The following is a 17,552-nucleotide window of genomic DNA, read 5'->3' on the forward strand; positions in this document are numbered from 1 at the left end:
AAAACTTTGCGTTCCCTCGCAAAGACATTTGCGTTCCCTCGCAAAACTTTGCGGTCCCTCGCGCGTGGGAACGCAAAGTTTTGCGAGGGAACGCAAATGTCTTTGCGAGGGAACGCACGCACAAGGTTTAGAGAAAAAAAATACCTCCCCACCTAAAAAAATTCCTCCACCAAGTCACTTTAGGGGCTCCGTATACAGCTGCAATAAATAATGTTATAAGATTGATGTTCTAAATAAAACATGCAATCATACTTTTAAACATAACCGCCATTAGGGGGCAGCAAGTGATCGTCTTCATAAGCGAGTCATTGAGTCGTTTATTCAAATGATTCATTCAAAACACTGAATCATTTTAGTATCAAAACACTGCGCTGAGTGTTGCTTTCCTCTGGAACTATTTTCGTCTGTGAAATCATGGGTGAAATGGAACAAAAAAGGTTGTTTGGATCTAAAATGTAAGTAACTTAATATTAATTAGGCTACTGTTTATTGAACTAGGCTACACCATTCATGCTACACAATTCACGATTGAAAAGTCGACTTGTGTTATTAACAATATCATAAATCATAAATATCAACAACTACAAAAAAATCAGTTTTACCCCAGTATGTTTCTTCTGTGAGTTTATATTGCTGCTCAATTGTTTTGATTTCTCCACGAATGTCTCTCACAAAGAGACAGGCAGTGCGAGCCTCAACGCGACTTGTTAACGTACCAGAGGCAGAGATACACTCATCAATCGCTGTTTACATTGAATATAATAAAAACATTTTTAAAAATTCTTTAATTCTCTTTCAGTCATTCTCGCGTTTCTGGTTATTTTAATATTTTATTTGTCCCAGACAAAGAATGTCAAGATCTTGGCTTAGGCTACAGACAGCCCCGTATATATTGGGAGTTTCTCAGTTTCAGTCAATCTCATGTCAATCTTGAGTACCTATAGAGTAGTATTGCATCCTTCATATCTCCGAAAAGTCTTTAGTTTTATCATATTTATAAAAGAAATATAGGCTGTACCGAGTCTTTCCGGAAAAAAACGAGCGCCTGGAGGCGTATCGTGTGGGCGGAGCTAAAGAATGACGAGTGCAAACAAAGCGGTGATGTCCTCAAGCGTGGAGAAACCCTTGCTATCGATCTCAGCTAATAGATATGATCCAGAATCTAATTCGGAGGCTGAAATAGAAACAGCAACAGCAGGACGTCCGTCTCTGTGGTATGTACTGTGTTTAGTGGCCTGTCAACATTTGTGTGTGTTTACTCGGAGTTTATGAGGACATGATTCGGTTTATGGACTATTGTATGCGACTAAACCTTAGCAGTAGCAAGCAAAACGGTTTTGCACATCAGACTAGTGTAACGTTATACATAGAACAGCAATGAAGTGTCCGTTCGTGTCGTTTACTGATGTTTACTCATGCGACGATAAGCAACAGCACAGACATTTGAAGCAGTTTTACTCACCGGCTGCTTGCAAAGCAGGACCGAAGCTTTATCGCTGGGATGGCTCCGTCAAAAACACACTTCTTGGAGTGTGGAGATCCACTTTGCAATGTGACTGAAGCGATGTTGTGAAGCTTCCCGTCATTTCTGCGTTCAAATCGGTTCAAATGCAGCGCTGCCTTCCCGGAATGCTGTGCTGAATCGTTGAAGTCACTTAATGTCAAAGTGGAGGAATGAAGTGGAGCGCGGCGCGGACTATAACCGACATAAGTGTTCACGGATGACTGGATCTGCAGCTTGAGAGCAGTGTTTATGGGCGTGCATTTCCTCTCTCGCTCTAGTCACGCGCGCGCACCCTACCGGGAGAAGAGCCCGTACGGCCCATACAAGGACCTTCCGCTCTATTGACGTCAAGCTGAGCCATCCTCGAAAAAAAACTCTCCGAAACTTGTGAGAAACCGTAAGGAGTATTTTTAACACAGAAATACTCCATCAAACGTCCAACATTAGTTTTTGAAACTTTGTCTATGTTTAGGATGGGAATCCAAGTCTTTAACAGTGTAAAAAGCTCAGTATGCATGAAACAGCATTTCACCCCCCCCTTTAACACTCGTCACCAGCCCGCTCTCACGGTCCCCGGTCCCTCGCCTCACTGCTTGCCACATATAAGCATCCTATTATATATATATATATATATATATATATATATATATATATATATATATATATATATATATATATATATATTTATTTAATAATAATTAGTGGTGGGCCGTTATCGGCGTTAACGCGAGACTCCGAGGTGCCGTTAGCAGGGTGCTGTCGTGTAAAAGTTGCCAGCACGCACCTGCACCGCGGTTCATCTCACATTTGATGACGCATCTTTAATATGGGTTGTAACTTGAAAATAATGCTTTATGTATGTTTCTGTCGATGGATACACATGCTGGCTCCTCAGTGATACATTACAATTACAGCGATAATAAAAGAAAAACGTGGCCAAAGCGGTCTCTCTTTGTAAAGTGTTCAACACATGCGAGTGCTGCCGTATGTCCGAATATGAGCTGTCATTTCGCCGTCATCACCCGTGTGTAGAGCCAAAGGATGCGAGTGAGAAGATTTATCTATGTGCACTCATCCGAGAGCGTCTCACAGCGCACAAATATTGCGTTATCTTTCAAGTCTTCTGCTTGAGTGGACAAACTCGCACAAGAAGTATGTCAACATATCCATGATATATATATATATATATATATATATATATATATATATATATATATATATATATATATATATATATATATATATATATATATATAATATTTATTGATTTGTTGATTTTTGTTGACTTGTGTACTTTGCATTATCCCAAATGTTTCAAAAAAATGTTTAAATCCAGAGAAATCAGCTATTTTGCGTCCTGTCATTGCATTGCCTGTCAATGACATCACATCTGTGTTACACTCAATTTTTATGAGACAGGTTAGCAGCTGATTGGATATCATTGTTATATACAGTGGGCAAAAATGTATTTAGTCAGCCACCAATTGTGCAAGTTTTTTCAATTAATATATGAGAGATGGCTGTAATTTTTATCATAGTTACACTTCAACTATGAGAGAATAATGAGAGAAAAAATCCAGTAAATCACATTGTTTTTAAAAAACTTGGGGCGATTTACAAAACACATTTGACCTCTGTCATTGCCAACAAAGGGTATATAACAAAGAATTGAGATGAACTTTTGTTATTGACCACCTACTTATTTTCCACCATCATTTGCAAATAAATTCTTGAAAATCAGACAATGTGATTTTCTGTTTTTTTTTTTCGTTTTTTTTTTCATTCTGTCTCTTGTAGTAGAAGTGTACTTATGTTGAAAATTACAGGCCTCTCTCATCTTTTTAAGTGGGAGAACTTGTAAAATTGGTGGCTGATTAAATACTTTTTTGCCCCACTGTAGCTCAACAATGTTAGCCTTATTGTTTGAATCTCTTGTTGTCTTGATTCACCACGATTAGCATGTTTGTAACCAAAAAGTAAACACTATTTTGTAATGTGTGCTAACATAGCCTAATCAGAAAGAGCTTCATTTGTAGTTACAGTAATACCGCATTTTCTCCACAAAGATTTAAAATGAATCACATGCCATTTAGCAACACAATTCATGCAGATTTTATGTCATTAAATATATGATATTCTAATATCGATCTGGCTTACTGTAGTGTGCAACAAGTGTCTCATACTAAAGACAAGAGCAAAATGTTACAACTTTCAACACACTCAAATGTATTTTTAGTGTGATTGTTTTGACCAAGTAAAACTTGCTGTGTTTTAATTTGTAGTAATTTAGCACTCACTGCTGTTTCGTTACAATGATATATAATTGTGATCAAACGTTTAAAAAAAATCAAAGTCAGAGACGGAGGCGAATGTTAAATATAAATTGAATCATAACTTAAATCGTAAACAACACAACGAAAGGACTCTGGCATATTAGCATAATACAGCAACGGCAGCGTAAAATGTCCCAGGCTCTCGGACCCGCTCCGCTTTATCCCACAGTAACATTAATAAAACTTTAATACATCAGCTTACCCATGAACATAATTTCAGTCCTGAGTCCCGTCGGAATGCTTTCCATTGGCTGTGCAGATGAAGAAATTCCATGGTTCCATGCTCATTTACGCCGTTGTGGAAATGCACACATGTATTTAAACCAAGCGGCAACCTCCCGCGATCTCTCTTGAAGCCAATACGGAAGTAATGTAAACTGCAATTCCTCAACTGGCCACTAGGGACAGGCTCCAGAAGGGAGTAGAATCTCATTGAGCCCCATGTTAAAATTCCCAACTTTAAAGCAGAAAAAAACATGTTTACAGCCTGGTACAAATTGTGGTTTTGGCTTATAAGGCTAATTTTGATCTTCATGACAACTCTGAGGGGGGTGAATTCTTTTATAACTCATTCATTTACGTTATATAAAGCCTTAAAGTTCTGCATAATTAAGGGCGTGGTTACAAGTGGATAGCCATTTATCCACCGTCTATAGTTATTGCGTCACCTCAGCTCCGCGCACATCCCGCCTTTTTGCCCATTTTCTGTTATCCGGGAGTGACGCGCGTTTACTCACTCACAAGATGGCAACGCCCAGCTCGACTCTACTTTAAGCTTCAGAACGGCTTATCGGAATCCTATGGGTGACGTCACGGACACTACGTCCATATTTTTTTACAGTCTATGATTTAAACCGACTCGTCAGGTTGATGGTGTCTATATTCTATCATGTAAATAGTGAATCCGCCATGGTGCAAGCACAACTGGCTTTTAAAGGGAATGGGAGATGAGACATTACTCATTAAGAGACTAGGGACAACCCTTTTAGACTATGTGCAGGGCACGCCAACCATTTAGCTACCAAAAAGTGGATTTGGACCCAATCTAAGTGCACATGCACCGTGCGCTTTAGACCATGTGCTTAGATCGTTAAAATAGGGCCCGTATAAAACCAGGGGATTTTTTTTTATGTATCAGAAACCATCTTCAGACTGTTTCAAAATTTGAAAAATATGTATTACATTATGAAAAAAAAATTGTAATGTTAGGTACATTTAATCCTGATTAATTCCATTAATTAATTGATTAATTGAATGCACTAATTAATGTTAGTTAATACAATTTTTCAGTTTCATGTTAGTTCACAGTGCATTAACTAATGTTAACCAATACAACTTTGGATTGAAATGTTGTATTACTAAATGCTAAAATTAACTGTAACTAAGATTAATAACTGCAGCAGAAGTATTGTTTATTGTTAGTTCATGTTAACAAATGAAACCTTATTGTAAATTATCCATTTATATGTCTAACATTTTGTAGATGACCCACTAAGCCGGCCGGACCTGCTGAACGTGGCTGCATCTTTGAGGGACAACTCAGCCTTCTTCCAATCTGAGGTCATGCGTCCTGCCAATGACCCCAAAGAAAGGGATCCAGCCCATGTGCGCATGCTCAATGACGTCCTTCGAGATCTGGAAAAAAGCTTCCTGATCTCAAACCCTCCCCCAGGCTTTTACAGGTAACTTTTTTACACATGTGGCTTACAAGATCACAAACGTGAAGAAAAAGCATTGTTTCTAAAAGTTTAATGAATCCATACATTTTTACAACATGAAGCCTTTCGTGCAAACCATAATATATTCTTACAAAGAGCCCTTAAGTTTCAAAGGAAGAGCAAAGTGGTGAAACATTTTGAGGAAACTTTGATATACCTGAAAACAGAGAGATATCAATTATTGAGTGTTTGGGGTGAATGAAAGCAGAATAAAAAGTGAGATAAGAACGCCATGCGTGCTAAACCTGCCAATTTTTTGTCACATTAATTTAAGGAAAACAAAAAAGCATCAAATATTGAATACTGACTTTCCTACTATTCCTATTATTCCTACTATTCCTACTTATCTTACTCCCACACAGGAGGTTTAGCAAAATAAATTTTTTCATCACAAGTTTGTTGATTTTAGACATCTTTTAGAATGCAAAACATAATATAAAGTTTATCAGGAGTTCCCCCACTCCTCATTTTCAAAAGCCATATGCATATGCATATGCAGATGTCAAGCGCTTTGCCTTGAGAAGGTGTTTGCATTCAGAGGAGGGACCAAAATTGATCGGTTAAGTTGGACGATATTCCCACTTATCATAGTGGACCAGCAATTTGTGCAATCAAGGACAGATGTCACATCTGTGTTCTTTGTTCCTGATGAAATGGAAAGCATTTACGGGTGGATATGGTGATGAAACCGTGATCTAGTGTACTAATTACTATTCCCTCAAAATCTGCGGTTTATGGTATGATACATACCATGTTTATGCGGTACATGATATGACAATTCATTTTAGAATTAAGAACATATCGGTCTTGTTGTTGGCTGAGGCTCTAAGGCAGTGTTTCCCAACCACGTTCCTGGAGGCCCACCAACAGTGCACATTTTGCATGACACACCCACAGGAGTGGAGTCACTACTAATGAGTGGATGACCTGTGTTTGATTGAGGAGACATGCAAAATGTGCACTGTTGGTGGGCCTCCAGGAGCGTGGTTGGGAACCACTGCTCTAAGGCAATGAGAACTAAGCTGCATTGTCGGTTTAGTACAGTATATGGATGTGTCTGAAGCCGAATACCTTATCAGGAATGACATGGATAATGGCTTCGAAATTTAAAAACAAAAAATATTCAGCAGACAATCACTCCTCATGTTTGGTGGATAACAGGTGAGCCAGTCGATAGCACAATATTATACATAAACATCTAAAACCGCTGTGCAATAATGAGTGTGTAAAGTGAATGAGTGTAAAAGTAAGTCTTATAAACTAAAATACTACTACATACATAGTTTCTACTATTTGATGTCTATTTATAATAAGTTAACCTTGAATGATGATATACAAATTAAGTAAATAAGCACAGCACGACTGCAAATCAAAATGCTGCGATGCCATCTCTGTGCATCTCTCATCATTCTCTCTCTCTCTCTCTCTCTCTCTCTCTCTCTCTCTCTCTCTCTCTCTCTCTCTCTCTCTCTCTCTCTCAGGAAGCATTTTTTTAGCAATTTTCAACACTGGATACTTTCTTTCACAGCTCTAATAAATTAATAATAGAGTCTGACTCTTCTTATTTAAGGTTGTGTATTATCATTCTGACAACTACTGTACACAAATTTCCTCTGGAAAACAGAAAATAGCTAGCTTGATGTGGTCACACTCAATTCTAGTCAGAATATGAGTCTGATACTGCTCCAATGTGCTGTGATTATGGGGCGTGTTTAAAACGAACCAGGAAAGACCTCAATTGGATAGACCTACAGCCAATCAGAGCAACGAAGCCACGCATAATGTTCAAAATGCAACGTCAAATGTCAACAGAACTCAACTGCGCCAAGTCTGCATTTTTTCCGCGGGTTGTTTTCCATGTCTGCGGGTTGAAGTGAAGCGATCTCAATTATGTGATATATAGACCCAAGAATGCGAATTTTAGCAAGCAACTATGCCAAAATAACAAATTTTACCCCCCAAAGGCCTTTTTTTCGCCCAGAGAAATCGTCTCAATTTGATTGGTCCGAACAGTTTCTTTTCAAGCATAATTACTCCTCTATGGATCAAGTCCAGACCGAACTGCCTGAGCTCAAATGTTGTGGGTGGGGCTAAATTCAAATGGCATCCAGGCTAGAAAATAGCTAATTCTAATCCCAATCCAAATCCTTACTCTACCATCACTACGATATGTGTAAAATTCAGATAAACAACGGGACTCGAATTTATTCACTACATTTTGAAGCACTGCCTGCGAGGCTATCAGCTCCAACAATTAGAAGATATTTAAATAAATGTTACAATTATAATAAAATATGTATTTTATGCTTATACAAGGCATATTTGTTAAACGATAACTACGAAATGGAACAGATATGCAACCCCCAAAATGTCAGGTGGTGCATCTGACCGAAAAAATAAACAGACGATTTAAAATGGTCTCCTATAATTTAAAACAATAAAGACTATGGAATAATTTTAAATTTGAATCCTTTCAACTAAAATTCAACTAAACATCGGGACATGTCAGGTGTTACAACTACACTATATACATACAGTATTTTGGTTGTACCTTCTAGCATAAAAAGTAAAAAAAATAATAATTTAAACACTTTAAAATGTTATTTAAATTCCATTTTAAAGTGTTTAAATTCATTTTCAATCTCATGTTAATTTTGAGTACCTATAGAGTAGTATTGCATCCTTCATATCGCTGAATATTTATAAAAGACACACCTATGACACATGCACACATACAATACAATACATACAATATGGAAAACTTTCGTTCACTGTACGTTCATGTTGTTTACATTATGTACTTGCACGTGGAATGCCAACAAAACATTCATTTGATGCAGTTTCACTCACTGCCTACTGCCTATACAGAAAAACAAACTGCATCCACTATTTCCTTAACACTGGGCTATTTTGGAAGCTGAAGAAGGTTATCTTTACCTCACAACCAAAAACACACTTCTTTAGTGACATTGATTTTGTGGTCTAAAAACAGAATGACAGCACTGCCGACGGCTACCGTAACCTGAGCAAAGCTTGTTGATGGACATGCTCTTGAGCTCGCTCTGGTTGATGTGTGCACATGCTCACCTGGGAGAAGTCCCCATACAAGGAATTCCACCCTTTATGATGTCATACAGTGCCATAATTTAAAAATAAAACTTGCTCTGTTGCCCTGATTGGTTGTAGGTCTATCCAATTGAGTGCAGAGGCATTTTCTTTCTTGGTTCGGTTGAAACACGCCCCATAATCAGAGCACAGTGGAGCAGTATCAGACTCATATTCTGATTACAATATGTATATAATAACGTCAGGCTATCAATGACCCACATGCAGATACAAATACAAATACTGGCTGCGCTGCACACCCCTAGAGTACAGCAACTACAGCACCTTGCTTTGAAAACTCTGGCCATAGTGTATTCTGGGAAGTTGGACTGCATTTTTAATCAGCATGCACCTGGCAGTGTGGTAGACTGAAACAAAACAAAACAAAAAAACTATTCCAAAAGGACCATGCTTGTGTCTTCTTTATGGTGATATCACTTTCCCATCTACTGGGACAGATGCTACTAAGACTAGACGTGCTCATTTGCATCTCTGTCAAATGTTGTTATCTTAGACATAAGTGTGACTGCCACATCCTGAAAATTAAACATAAAAAATAAACAAACAAACAGAAAAAGAGAGAAAAAGAAAGTCTCCCTCTCAGAGTTGCATTATTATTCAGCTTTACAGAATGGAAATCTTAGTATGACAATTATATAGCATTTAGAAAAGGCTGCACTGGCTACATGGTGCTTATTTTACATATATAGTTCATGAAGAATTTGCCTCCAGGTTCATAAAAAATGAATGATCGTAAAGATTATTGGTTGTTCATGGTGAAAGACCATAATTAGCATAATTAGATTATAGTAGGAGTCTATAGGAATTTATTAGCCTATAGTCCCATGATTCCCCTTAGGGGGATTTGTGGGTCGATGGACTGAAGTAACCATCATTTAGCCATTGTGCTGATGTCATCAGCTTTTGCCATCACAGCACTTGGTTTTCATGAAATAACAATGCAGTTCAATATATAGCAATGCCAAAATCAAGAGTATTTTCATGTACAAAAGCATATAAGGTCAGCAAATTAAATGAACAATCAACTTATTCCTTTAAATCAAATGTATATTTTCCCCTGAGAACAGCCTTGATTAAAGGACAACTCCGGTGAGAAATGAACCTAGGGGTAATTAACAGATGGTTACCGAGTAGATCGTTCTCTGGGATGCGTTTTCTTGAAAATCTAATGTAAAGAGTTTTATCTCTAAACACAGATTAGCTTATAACACTAGTCTATGGGGCACAGGGTAGACACAGGGTGGTAAATTAAATCGCTAGTTAATACCACTAACAAGGCTCAAAATAGCCTCACACTAACACGGCAGCATGATGAGGGTCCCTACATGCAAACCGAAGCATTGAGAACTTTGTAAGAGTACAAACAGTTTAATAAGAAGATACGTTGTAAACATAGTGCCTTACGCGTTCACGGACAGGCGCCATCTCGAAAAACAGTCTCGATGAATCGATCCACGAGCGCTGTTCTAAGTGAGCTGGTCGATAGGAATTAAGTTTGTGAAATGTAATAACATGGACATTTTTATTTTTAGTGTTTTCTTCCGGAAACAACGGAGCATATGAGATTCCAAGTCACAGTTCATCACTTAGCAAAGCTCTCGTCACTCGATGAGTCGAGACTGTTTTCCAAGATGGCGCCTGTCCGTGAACGCGTAATGCACTGTGTTTAAAAAGTGTCTTCTTATTAAACTGTTTGTACTCTTACAAAGTTCTCAATGCTTCGGTTTGCGTGTTGGGACCCTCATTATGCTACTGTGTTAGTGTGAGGCTATTTTTAGCCTTGTTAGTGGTATTAACTAGCGATTTAATTTCACTACTCTGTGCCCCATAGACTAGTGTTACAAGCTAATCTGTTTTTAAAGATAAAACTCTTTACATTCGATTTCCATGAAAACGCATCCCAGAGAACGATCTACTCTGTAACCATCTGTTAATTTACCCTAGGTTCATTTCTCACCGGAGTTGTCCTTTAAGGGGATGGAAATGCAAAGAGTGAAAAAGGGTGAAGCACAATATTAAGAAGTTTAGGCCTAAATTACGGAGTTATAGGGGACATATGCAGATTGTAAAAGTACATGCACTTTTACAATGCTGAAATGTTGGTTGGCAGTGCCTGTACACAACCATCCTATAATGATCCATGGAGTGTTTTTTAATTTCCTGATATGTTTTCCCCTGTCTCACATTAAGCCGTTCGACCGTATGACGTCACACCGTCGGACGCCCCTCCCACGACTATTGGAGCGTTTCACCTCAGACCGGCCCTGAGCGAGCTGTTATCATAGTCCGCCAATGTTGATACGCTGGAGCAGAATGGCGTCTAAGCGATTGTGGTGTTCTGTTCTTGGGTGTAATAGCGAACACAGCAGTCATTTTGATGTTCCTAAATCCAAACCCCTGAAGATGCAGTGGCTGAGTTTGGTTTTCGAAGGGAATATTACACCGATCAACGTCAATACTTTCATGTTTGCGCCGTGCAAATCGTTTCTCACCAGACTGCTTTAAAAACGGTGGTCAGTATGAAGTATGAAGCAGGTTTTGCTAAGAAGCTGCTCCTGAAAAAAAAATTGTACCAACTATTTGCGTTCCTGCTGCACCTCCAAAAGAAGTGAGTGTAGTTTGAATTGCACGTTTCACGATGAATGCGGCTAAAGTTTACAGGGTAAGTTAACTTGCATGATGGCATGCTTTCTGTGTATGATGTTCTCAATATAATTCATAACCCCACGTTTATAATGAACAACACGTTATGGTTATTGTGTTATTACAAATTGTCTGTTGAATCATTCCTGTGGTGACCTAATATCAGTGCTTCACCCCTGACAGTTGTACCTAACTGCATAGATAACATTACGCGTCACTAACAAGCCTACATTTACAGAAAAAAAGTTTTTCATGACCATCAGCTGTAACATCAATCTGGCAATGAACTAAAGTATACATCAGTAAACACAGCATTCGCGCTAACGTTACCCTGCCAGTGCATACAAAAGTGGTATCCTGCTTGCCGGCCGTCTAGTGTTATGAATTTTGTCACCTATTTTTAATTTAGTCTAAAAGTCTTGTGCTAAATGTCCTTGTTAGTTTTAGTGTGATCTGATGGGAATTGTGTTGCAGCTGGATTTATAATAGAGTGGCCAGCAAAACAGCGTGCAATCAAATTGGACACTGATTATTTCTCCTTTTTGCATTTAGGTGAATGCTAGTTTGATATTCTTATCAATCCTTGTGATCTTCTGCCCCCCCTGTGTGCTGCATTTCTGCTTTGACTTTTCTCTTGACGCCGCTGTTAACGTCTGTTGGTTTTGCTAATCTGGACTGAAGGAGGGCCCTGTTATTATCAAAGTGACATGCAATTGTAATCAGCGGCAATCAGCATGTCATGGAGTGGTTTTTATTAAATTAACACAAGAGGAAGCAAACGGATGAAGTGCAAGACTCATCAGGGTACCTGCTCATTATCTTATTGGGTTCTGGCCTGAGAATTAACACCCTCTCACTGATCTTTACTGTTTTACCCCATTTTAAACTCTTGCCTCTCTGTTTATTATTACAGTTTTAACCAATGTACCGTATATACCCAAATATAAGACGACCCTGAATATAAGCGACCCCCCTTTTTCCAGACTTATTTGTGGGTGGGGGGGGGTGTGGAAAAAATCTGGTTTTCAAAAGAAAATGTTTTTATTTGAAAATTCTACTGATAATTCATTGGAATTTTTAAACACCATTCATTACAGGCCTTGACATTAAGCATGTTCATGTGTTTGTCCTTCGGATTAGTAAATCGGTCATTCACTTCTCTGAGTAAAAAATGTGCTTGTCCGGAAATAAGGTATATTTTAATTTTTTTCTGTGTTGTAAATATAATTTATTCTGAAGCAATATTCTCAACTGTGTTCAATCAGCTTTGGCATATTGAAATCTGGCATATTGAAAGGGCATTTTTAACCCTGATTTTACTTTATATTCTTAAATTTGATCTATACATTAAATTAAAATAAGACACTAGGCTATAGGGCTGTTACTAATCAAATAAAAAAAAAATTACCCTGAAAAATTACAGCTGCATTATATAATGTTGTGAGATTTGTGTTTTTGTCATTTTTCATTGAGTCATTTATTTAAATGATTCATTCAAACGGCTGATTTATTCAAGATTGAGGCAGTCGTTTACGAACAGGTTATTGAATCTTTGATTCAACCGATTCATTCAAACACCGAATCATTCAGTAACACACTGTTGCTGTGAGAGGCGTTATGGTTCTGCTGTTTGGAACTTTATTAGAATCTATGGTTGGAACTATTTTCACTGCTGAAATAAAAAACAAAAACACTCCTACATCTAAAATGTAAGTGACTTAATGTTAATTTGTTTATGGAACTGTCATATGAAATCAGTGTCATTTTCAGTTGTGATGGTATTCAGGAAAACACATTCTTCATGGTTGAGTGATGTTGTTTAATTGTATAATATGTTATACATATAAAAACAACATTTTGAAAAACAACTATTCCTCAGTGTGAGCGGTGTTCATGTGTTGTGATTTATCCCTGGAAGGCTACGCGAGCGTCAACAGCTTGACCTTGTTATCGTCAGTTTAATAGATATGTGATTTAGTCTATATCGCGAATATAACGACCCCCCATTTTTCAACCTATTTTTAGGACACAAAACCTTGTCTTATATTTGGGTATATACGTTATTAAATTGGTACAATTGAAAATGGATTCAAAAAATATTTTGTTCACTATTGTACGATATAGGCTATAACAGAAGCAACTTGTAAAGTGTACTATGAGCCATTATAGAAACCCGAATTCACCCCACAATCACAATTTTTTATATAATTTACGCACGCTTTCACTTTAATGACAATGAGTGGCATAACCAAGGGCTGCCAATTAAAAAATATTTTAAAAACACCAAAATTATTTGATAAAAATATATAATAAATCGATTAAAACAACAGATCAAAATTTAAGTCATTTTTCACTAAAACAAACTTTATCCTCCACTGTGACGTGGGTGGTTGTAAAAACACACACAAAGGTGAAGATAAATGCAATAATTAATAAATCCACAGGATAATCCACAAGAACACAGTGTAACAACACATTCATAAACTGATGACTCAAACAGAACAGAACATATATACATGTGATGAGTAGATTGAGTGAATGGCTGAGCATAATGCTGTCCATTACAACAAATGATTAACTCAGGCAGAAGGTGGTGAAACACAAAAAGTCCAAACTAACAGAACTGTGACAGAACACCTCTTCCCAGAAGGCGTGTCCTCACATGGTAGAGAAAGGGTTGCGAGGAGGAAGAGGATATGGAGCAGTGTTGATGAGAGCGATGAGATGAATTGAGCAAGGAATGCTATGCTGGACGTTTATCCAGGCCACAGCCAGGGATGTTCTTCATGGTGAAGTTGCTGGAGAAAGGAGCCATGAAGGACTACTGATGGAAACGGCATGGGGATGACAAAACGCAAGGATGGAGCCCACTGCGCAGCCAAAGAGCCGAGGTGCTGGAAAGATGGTGAAGATCTAGGCAGCTACGACAGAGCCACAGTGACGACCTTCCCAAAATGGAAGTGGGGATCATGAGGCCAGAGACCGGGACGACCAAAGCGAAGGTGAAGCCTGAGGGAGGGTGGAGCAAGCCGGCAAACAAAGGAGGGGCAGAGAGCAGTGGATGGACCTCAAGTTTGCCGCACAGTTGAAGCGATGTCTGACCCAAGTGGAGCCAATGTGCTGAGCAAGTCTGGTGAGGTCGATGGTCCATACTGAGGTTGTGGGTGTCAGCTCATTCACCTGGTCAGGTGTATGCTGCTTGGGTTCCACAGCGAGGTGATCCTTGGTCTCTCTCAGGAGGTGCAGGCTCTAACATCATGGCGGATACCGTCTCGCTGCCTGTGGTGATGTTTATACATCAGGCCCCTGCGATTTTACATGATGGCAAAACATTTCCCCATACAAATTTCACAGTGGGTTGAAGTTGGTCATGCAGATTCACTGACTAAGAGAAATCTGTTTGGTTTAAATGACTATGTGAGCTGTGCTTCATATATAGCTACACTATTTACAATAGACAATGGACATTTTCACAGAAATTTTGCTAATGTGACCGCACCTTATCTCTCAAGTCTCCTTCACAATTGTGTATATTCAAAGATGTTGCCTCAATATGTATCATTCCATGTACTTTTTCACATAATTTATGCCAAATGCCACTGGCTCTTGTGTGTTTCATAACCATTTATGGCACGAATTTGGAATATGCACATTTGATAGCTATGGACTAAGTTTTTGTTGTTTCCTCATGATACTGAGTCTAGCACACAGGTTGTATGAGCTGTAGTTATTGCATATTTTGGTGTTTTTTAGAAGTTAACTTTTAGATATTTTTAATTAATGAAACAAATAAAATCATATGGCTTTAAAATGTCATATGGATAAGTACATTTTTGTTGTCATTAATGGATGTGCTTGACACATGTAACTATTCCTCAAGCAGTCAGGCATCAGGTAAGAGCTTGCCCTCATTGGCTGATAGAGAAAGAATAGCGCTCAGAAACACTAGAGGGTTTGTTCTTGCAGATAAAATGAATGCCAATATTCAGTAGACATGGAACAGATGATATCTGGACCCATGCAGGGGACTCTGCTGCGTACGCTAAACTCGATTTGTTGCTGCTAAGCAGGAAAACTCTTTCTCCATTAAAAACAAAGTATCTGGTGATACTAGGGAGCTCAGATCAATATCAAAGATTTCATGGAGAGTTCTATAAAAAGACCTTCAGCAACAGTTGGTGTAAAGTTGGATATGACTCAAATTGTAAAAAGGGGCAAGACTTGGAAAGTGGAAGTTTTGCTTTTGGTGAAAATGTTTTAACTTATTTGCCGCTTTATCATACTTTCCAGCAGGTCTCTCTACTGGAGCTTTGTGATTTGGTAAAGAAGATGAAGACAACTTCCTCCTCGCTTGATGTTATTCCCTCAGAGATTATAAAATCTACTTTTCCTATAACTGATCCTAGTATCCAAGTGTTGATCAATTCATCTTTGGACACTGGGGTGGTCCCTAAGAGTTTTAAGCATGCGGTTGATCACCCTTTGCTTAAGAAACAGGGGCTGGATGAGGGTTGTTGAAGTAACTATCGGCATATCTCTAAACTATCAATTTTATCAAATCTTTTAGAAAAAGTTGTCCAGTCTCAATTGATACAGTTTTTAAATGCAACTAAGTTATTAGAACCTTTTTAATCTGGTTTTACTGGCCATCATAGAACAGAGTCAGCCTTGCTTAAAGTGTTCAATGACATTTTACTTGCAGTTGATGCCGGTAAAATGCTGTATTGATCCTATTTGATCTTACAGCTGCCTTTGACACTCTTGACCATAACGTTCTTATCTTGTTACGTGTAGATGTAGTCAGGCAATGAGAAGTCCAAGACATCCAAAACTACCGGGTTCATTTATTTACAAAGACTCAGAACAGAATATACACGCTGGAGAACTGGAACTACATAATACACTTGATACTAACAAACATACATAAGAACCGACAAAGAGTGAGGGGAGTGAGTCCAAATATAAAGGTGCGCTAATGATGAGGACCAGGTGCTGGGAATCCGGGGAGAGTGGGAGAGAAGATGAGCAAGTGAGTTCAGGTGTGAGACAGGGAGGATCTTGGGAAATGGAGTCCGGGAGTGACTGTGACATTACCTCCCCCTCCCGGTAGGCGCGTCCTCGCGCCTAAGATGTAACACTGGGGAGGCGGGGGGGCGCCCTGGAGACCTACACTCAGGTGCGGGGGAGGTGCAGACAGATCTGGAGGTCTACAGGGTGGTACTAGGACCTTCAGATCCTAGGGCGGCCATGGCGGGACAGGAGCCTGGGGAGGCCATGGTGGGAGAGGAGCCTTGGGTGGCAATGGGGACAACAGGAGTACCAGGCTGGCAACTACCAGTACTTGACCTGGGATCCTGGATGGGGCATGAGTCCTGGGCTGGGCCCTTTGAGCCCCAGCCCTATGCTCCCCACCCACAGACCTATAACCACCCCCAAAATTTGTTTAGCAATTTTAGGGTCTTGGCAGGGGGGCTCGTGGGTGGCTGGAGTGGGGTACTCATGGGAGTCTTTAGATGGCTCTGGGAAGCCGGGAGGCTGCGGCTCTGGGATGCCGGGAGGCGGTTCTGAGAAGCCAGGAGGCGGCTTTGGGGAGCCTGGCGGCGGCTCTGGAGAGGGCTCTGGGCAGCCTGGAGCGGGCTCTTGAAGGCCTGGAGCGGGCACGTTGAAGCCTGGATCGGGCTCGGGAAGGCCTGAAGCGGGCTCGGGAAAGCCTGGAGCGGGTTCTGGCGGCAGCGGAGCGGTCTCTTGAAGGAGCAGAGTGGGCTCTAGAAGGCGCGGAGCGGGCTCTCGAGGGACAGAGAAATCTCTTGAGGGAGCGGAACGGGTTCTTGACAGAAATCTGTGAGCCAGTCCTCTTCTGGCTCTGGTGCGGTGGCGGCCATTGGGACTGGAGGCGCAGGCTTGCTGCATGGGCCGTCTTGGCCTCCGTGGTTTCCTGGCCTGGGGGCCTCATTGGACGGTCCACTGGAGGGGTGAGTGGAGTGGAGTGGATGTTGATGATGGGTTCGGACGAGGCACACACTCTTCGATTTCGTACGGGGAACCATTCAGAAACAAAACTAGATTGATAGTTTCAACTAAGGAATACATACACGGAGCGTCCATAAATCGGATGGTGTCCTCATCCAAACCCATCAAAAACACAGCGTTAAGCTGGGCATCGGGCCAGTTCACCAGATAAGCCAGCTCGGAGAATTCCTCCACGTACAGTCTTGTTCAAAATAATAG

General features: G+C 39.8%; 1 protein-coding gene across 2 annotated transcripts in view; it reads left to right on the forward strand.

Moving 5' to 3' along the window:
* Positions 1-17,552, forward strand: part of LOC137058722 (inactive N-acetylated-alpha-linked acidic dipeptidase-like protein 2) — a 436,678-nt gene that overhangs the window by 406,932 nt on the left and 12,194 nt on the right. The window contains exons 13-14 of one of the 2 annotated variants that reach the window (XM_067432114.1): positions 5,321-5,519; positions 14,089-14,741. In XM_067432114.1, the coding sequence (XP_067288215.1) occupies positions 5,321-5,519; positions 14,089-14,152 (263 nt within the window). In that variant the 3' untranslated portion in view covers positions 14,153-14,741. Of the gene's footprint in view, positions 1-5,320; positions 5,520-14,088; positions 14,742-17,552 lie in introns of those variants that run through there. The other variant, XM_067432113.1, reaches the window with a different exon arrangement.

The sequence above is a fragment of the Pseudorasbora parva genome, chromosome 22 (assembly GCF_024679245.1).
Source record: "Pseudorasbora parva isolate DD20220531a chromosome 22, ASM2467924v1, whole genome shotgun sequence".
NCBI classification, from domain to species: domain Eukaryota; kingdom Metazoa; phylum Chordata; class Actinopteri; order Cypriniformes; family Gobionidae; genus Pseudorasbora; species Pseudorasbora parva.